This window comes from Daucus carota, chromosome 2, assembly GCF_001625215.2.
Source record: "Daucus carota subsp. sativus chromosome 2, DH1 v3.0, whole genome shotgun sequence".
NCBI lineage: Eukaryota > Viridiplantae > Streptophyta > Magnoliopsida > Apiales > Apiaceae > Daucus > Daucus carota.
Window position 1 is genome coordinate 58,147,788 of NC_030382.2, and position 6,067 is coordinate 58,153,854.

Here is a 6,067-nt window from a genome sequence, read left to right on the forward strand (position 1 = left end):
ATTTGTCACAATTCATCTTGTTAACCAAGTAATTTATAGAGTTGTGACTCGGTTAAGCCCCTTGATGTTTCAAATCAAGAATATAATAGCTAAATATTATTCTTATTTGCCAAAAATGGCTGGGGAAAACTACTTTTAAGACGTTTTCTTTAACCATAAAAACTAAAATGCTAATGGGATATTTTTATTATAAAATTAAAATTCTGATCACAAAAATGCTAAAACGGATGCAGATACTACTTTACAGTTTATTCTTATATAATAATAATAATAATAATAATAATAATAATAATAATAATTATTATTATTATTATTATTATTATTATTATTATTATTATTATTATTTTCTTTCCTGTATCATATTGCTCATAAGTGGGAATCTAATTATGAGCGAAAACTTACCTCATTTAATTGTGTGTTTAGGTAAAATTTTTGGTATATATAACTTGTTGAATATAAAAATTAGTAATATAATAATAATATTATAAAATGATCTTATATATTTCTGTAAAATCAATTTAATTAAAATAAATTATAAAAATTTAATTGGATAATACTTCCTCCATCCCAAATTAGATGAACCCGTTAACTTTGAGCACACAATTTAAGGTTCATTGACTGCATAACTATATCATTTATTTTTAAAATTTTATGTTTGTAAATAAAAATTAAAATATGAAATTTTCATTTACAAAAAAAATAAAAAAATAAATTTCGGAAATAGACAGTCAATGCATTTAAAGTACGTGCTCAAAGTCAACTAACTCATTTTTGGCGTAATTTTTTTGTAAACAGTACCGTAAATGATACCAATAAACCGATTCGCCCTTACAAGTCAAAATCAGAAACCTGGGTATCTTTGCGCAATCAAACTCAAGGAATTATAGATACATTTTACGGGATACAAATTACTCGCAGTTCATTTAAAATCAACCGGTTGCTGCTTTTGATTAACATCAAAACAACGAAAACAATTTTTCTCACCCATTTAAATATCGAATATTACTACCAACCATGTTATGCACCAATATTGAACTTTTTCGGTCGATTTTTGCAACGGGTTTTGGGTTTTGGTCCCGATACTCCGAAGTTCGAATCCTCCCGTATCGGAAAAAATACTGATTTAAACTGAATGGAATTAAAAATAATGTCGTTATTATCAAACTCAACATAACAATGACCGATCCAACTAGCGAGTCGATGATTTAAGTCAGGCGCAGAAAGTATATAAGGCTAGAACGAGCGACTAATTTGAAATCCATCTTTCGAACAAACTGTTATATCTTCCAGTACAGAGACAACAGAAAACATGCAAGAACCCTAATTACTCATACAAGTCGAAAGAAACTGAGTAAACATAACTCAACAAGCCCTAATTAACACACATTAATTTCCGGTTCTTGATTAGTTGTATGGAGAAATCCCCACACTTGCTGCAGCTCGAAATCCGTCATTCTTCGCCGCATCATCTGATCCGTCCTAGACAATACCCAGAACACATGAATCTTAAGTGTGGCCTTAAATAATAATAAGGCTGAAATTAACAAACAACTATATATACTGTGAGATAAGATAGAGTACCTGTTGGCACACATTAGGTTTCTTCACGGATTGATCAGGCAAACGCCCAAAATGAATATGAGGAAAGTGTGCCCACTAATGCAACAAAATTAGTGATCATCAGCACTTGATTAAGTTAAAATTTAGCCACCTAATTAAGTAAGCTATGATATAATCAAACCCTAGTAGTCAACCTGACAATTACTGTAATTACTAATAACTTAAAAAATTTAAAATATAACTCCGCTACAAAATACTTTTCCATTTTGACTTACATGTACATTAAGCTGCATTAACTTATTTTTGAAAATTTCTTGTTGGAAGTACAAACTTGATAACAAACTTTTATTCATAACAATGAAATTTAAAAATTACTTTATGAAGCTATTATATGCAAAAGTCGAACGAGATAAGTAATTTAGGACGGAGAAATATATAATATAAGAAGCTGTATATATATAAATTAATTGATTAAATGTAGTTTCTTGGATCTCACATTCTTGGCAGCAGCACTGAAAGCTTCCCTGTGACTAATATCAGGATTGCCAGCTTTAATACGCTGGATCTCTTCCCTGCATGCAGCAAAATCACAGCAGTAGTCTTTAATATTCGATCTCAAGTATAGTCACATTCCCAGAATTTTAATCGAATATGAAAATTAGTTAGATAATGCTTACTTGATAAACCTGTTGTAAGCAGAGGGGACTCTTTGTCTCTTTTCTGGGGCTGCATATGGATGAATAAAAAGGACAAAATAAGTTGACAGACATTCATACAAGCTTTATATGACTTTTTCTCATGTTCGGCTGCTTTCATTATCCCTACATACCCCCCTTCTTTCTCTCCCCCTCCATCTTATTTTTATCTATCATTGCTTCATCATTATCTTTAGCATCATCTAGACAGGTCATATACGGATCTCTATGTCTTATTTCCCAGGGAGGAAATTTAAAATTTTACTTTTAACAGTTTTGTTCTTGACACATTTTGCTGATCAAAGTTGACAAGTAAGATTTCTACTAAGAACTTGGAAGAAATGGCTCGAATAATAATCTGAAGTGGTTTTTACTGAACAAAACTTAAGGGGAGGGTTGCGAACTTGAGATAAATGGATTATATGAAGAATCATACCTTTGTTAGTTGCAGGGAGTCGAGGAAGCTCACCAGCTCCTCGGACTGGCATGGGAGATTCGTTAGGGTTTGATTGATTCATGAGAAACATATTAGAAGGCGAGCTCCGGATTTCCTCCTGCAGAATGGCACCATAAGGCAAACAAGAAGTGGAGTAATAGCAGAAAAACATGATAAGACCAATCCGCAAATTAGAGATAGTATCTCTAAATTATAACCTTATCCTTTTATTATCCATGTCTAGCATATAAACTTTGAACACAAAATAATCATGAATAACATGACCTTCAAAGACGAAATGATTCGACGAATTGAGAATCCTCACTTCTCTATTAGGTTTCAGAGAATACACACAACTTAACTAGCATATTCCTGAATTTGGAGAATGAGATCTATATACTACGTCAGAGTCATGAACCCTAATTCAATCTACGTATGTTGAAATATAACATAAAATCTATTTGGAGTCTTCCTCTAACATCTTAAGTAATATCTTAAGTTTTAAATGGACCAGTTCTAAACATACCATAAGGTTAATTTGAGGAGAGAAGAAGTTATTGGAGTGTCCGAGCTGGTGGAGCTGATTAGTACTGGACGGAAGCTGCAGGGCTCTCATGTTTACAGACAGCAGGTTGGTGCAGTGCCCACACCGAACCGTAACAGTCATGTACAAACTAGAGCAAGGAACACTCACCTACAATTGCAACAACACATTAATAAGGTAGATTAGACAAATGTGAAAATTAATTAGGACGATAAATGTAAGGTTGTCATTCTCCATGAAAAATAAAGGAGAAACTGTTATCAGAATCATATTATATTCTAACACAAAAAGGACTATATATACTGAGTACCGCGAGGACCGTGTCACAAAAGTCACAATGGACGTAACAGAGCTTCTCGGAGCTGGGGGAAAGGTGGTACTGGTGGTCCGGTGAAGAAAAAGCAGCTGAAGAGGACATGTTTTTTCACCTGTAATATAATAACACTATAAGACTGATTCTGTTATGATTTGATTGATTGAAATATTGACTCATCAGTGACGAGTACATATATACACAAGTAGACGTGGGCAAGAGATTGATTGATAGAATGACTAACCAACTTGGATCTGATGATCTTTCTGAATGTTTTGTGAGAAAGTGATCATATGAGAATTATTAACACAAAAAAGAGGAAAGAGTGGGGGAAAAGGACAGGGACACTCCCTCATATATAGGACTCTCTCTTTGATTTAACAGTTCGAGATGCTTTTTATTTATTGCCCTGCGTTTCCTTTCGGGCCACTGTGAACTCTCCTCTTTGGTGAAACTTCACTGTTTGTTGAAAAAACATCTTTCTAACTTTGTTTCACGTATTTTTGGCTAAAAATTTAGTTATCGATTCCGTTGGTATCGGGTGAGATTAAAGATTGGCGTTTGGGTGGGAAAGACGTGAAAAATATCTATTTGTTATATTTTCATTCATTATGTAATAGAAATGAGAAATGTGTGTAGAAGAAAAACAGCATATTGATAAAATAAATATTTAGCATATATAAAGGTTCCATATTTACAACAAACATGAGCTTAACAAACCGATCCTAGACCACCCGCCGGAGCCTAAACCGATCAAAATAGGGCAGTGCTGCATTTTAAATCAAAAAATATATGTATTTTCAGCAAATCTTAAATCGGAAAAAAATTTGTTTATCAGAAAATAGATGGGGAAAACATGTTCAATTTGAGAAATATTATCTCTCTTTTAAAAAGAAGAATTCATTTTTCATGAATTCATAACGTTTTCCTCTATCTCAAACATTTTTATTTTATTCCTCCCAGACGGAGTAAAGCACATGGAAATTATTATTATTTTCATAAGTTTCAATTTTAATTTTTCACTATCCCAAACTTATTTTATTTTATTTCTCCCGGATGGAGAAAAGCACATGGAAATTATTATTATTTCCATAAGTTTCAATTTTAATTTTTCACTATCTCAAACATATTTTATCTTCGTGAGATGGAAAACACACATAAAATAATTTTCAGAATTATTATTTTCGCCGAAAAATTAGGAAACATGCTTAACAAACAAACGAAGACTAAGCCATAATTCAACTGGCTAATAAGTTTTTGTTAGCCAAACAAGTCTACCATAGAATTATAGAATAGACAAGGTTACAACCGATACTATATCCGGATAGGTCTATGTCAAGGAACCAGTTACTCTAAAACCTCAAGGTGTTAGAGAATGGCCCTTTCCAGGATCTTATATTCTAACATTCCCCCTCACTCGAGAGCCCATTTATGGGTCGAAGAGTGGATCACGGGCGCTCATCTTTGGAGCATTAATTTGCCATTCGTGCCACTATAAATTGTGAGAATATCGAGAGCCCATTTATGGGTCGAAGAGTGGATCACGGGCGCTCATCTTTGGAGCATTAATTTGCCATTCGTGCCACTATAAATTGTGAGAATATTGGGGGTGGCAGAGATCGAACCTGAGTCCTCTGCCAACCTCGCTCTGATACCATGTCAAGGAACCAGTTACTCTAAAACCTCAAGGTGTTAGAGAATGACCCTTTCCAGGATCTTATATTCTAACAGTCTAGTCTAGTATGTTGTAGCTCCCCAAAGCCATGTATGTATTTAAATCTGTATGAAACAAACGGTAGATATAGAGGATATGGAATTGTATGGTTGGCATTCCCGAAGAGGTAGAGGTATCAAGAAAGGGACCTGTGCATGGGAGCGATTCACTTGTTGTTTTCACTCTTAAGAGCCTGTGTAAGCCTTTTTCCAGTTCCTTTCTGGCTTCTCGGTTTCTTAACAACACTCATTCCAGAAATAATAAAAAAATAAGACAATAGCTAGCTAGCTTCAAATATATATCAAACCCTAGCTAGGGATTAGAAAAGCCTGGAATGGCGGGCTATTGTATATATGACTGCACCTCCTAGCTAGTCCTGTAGTAAAAGACTCAAGCTCAGCTCTCGAGTGCAAAAAATTATTTGTTATATGTGCACAACAGAATAGACATCTGCACAGTTCAATTCATGAGAGATTGCCTTGATGAATTTGACAATTGGAAAATGTACAGAATTCAGAGGTTGCGAAATTGTAATACGTACACCCACCTTTATCCCGACCGAGAATTAACGACTCTGATATTACTATTTCAGTACTGAGAAGTCATGCAATAACCCTACAAGAAAAAGGATTTATTGGCGCTCTTTTTTATTAACTCAACTTTACTGTCTTTATTTTGGCCAGCAAAATATTATCGACACCGCAACATAACCTGACTATTTCTTACAAACTTATACAGTAAATTTTTAAGGGGTACCCTGTAATTAATTAATTACTTCCACAGTCTTATTCATTTATATATGTCT

General features: G+C 33.8%; 1 protein-coding gene across 1 annotated transcript; it reads right to left on the reverse strand.

Annotated features, from left to right (window-relative positions):
* Positions 1–1,247: 1,247 nt before the first annotated feature.
* LOC108206881 (axial regulator YABBY 1) lies at positions 1,248–3,907 on the reverse strand. The gene is made up of 8 exons (XM_017377311.2): positions 3,793–3,907; positions 3,546–3,663; positions 3,218–3,385; positions 2,692–2,809; positions 2,238–2,286; positions 2,057–2,132; positions 1,582–1,656; positions 1,248–1,479 (listed from the first exon to the last, which is right to left on the reverse strand). The coding sequence occupies exons 2-8, from the start codon at positions 3,651–3,653 to the stop codon at positions 1,405–1,407; spliced, it is 669 nt and encodes a 222-aa protein (XP_017232800.1). The 5' UTR covers positions 3,654–3,663; positions 3,793–3,907; the 3' UTR covers positions 1,248–1,404.
* Between the last annotated feature and the right edge of the window lie 2,160 nt (positions 3,908–6,067).

Coding starts and splice junctions, on each gene's coding strand:
- LOC108206881 (XM_017377311.2), bottom strand. CDS start 3,653: ATGTCCTCTTCAGCTGCTTTTTCTTCACCGGACCACCAGTACCACCTT. Junction 2,810..3,217: donor CTCCTCAAATTAACCTTATG/GTATGTTTAGAA, acceptor GCCATTCTGCAG/GAGGAAATCCGGAGCTCGCC. Junction 1,480..1,581: donor AACCTAATGTGTGCCAACAG/GTACTCTATCTT, acceptor GGTATTGTCTAG/GACGGATCAGATGATGCGGC.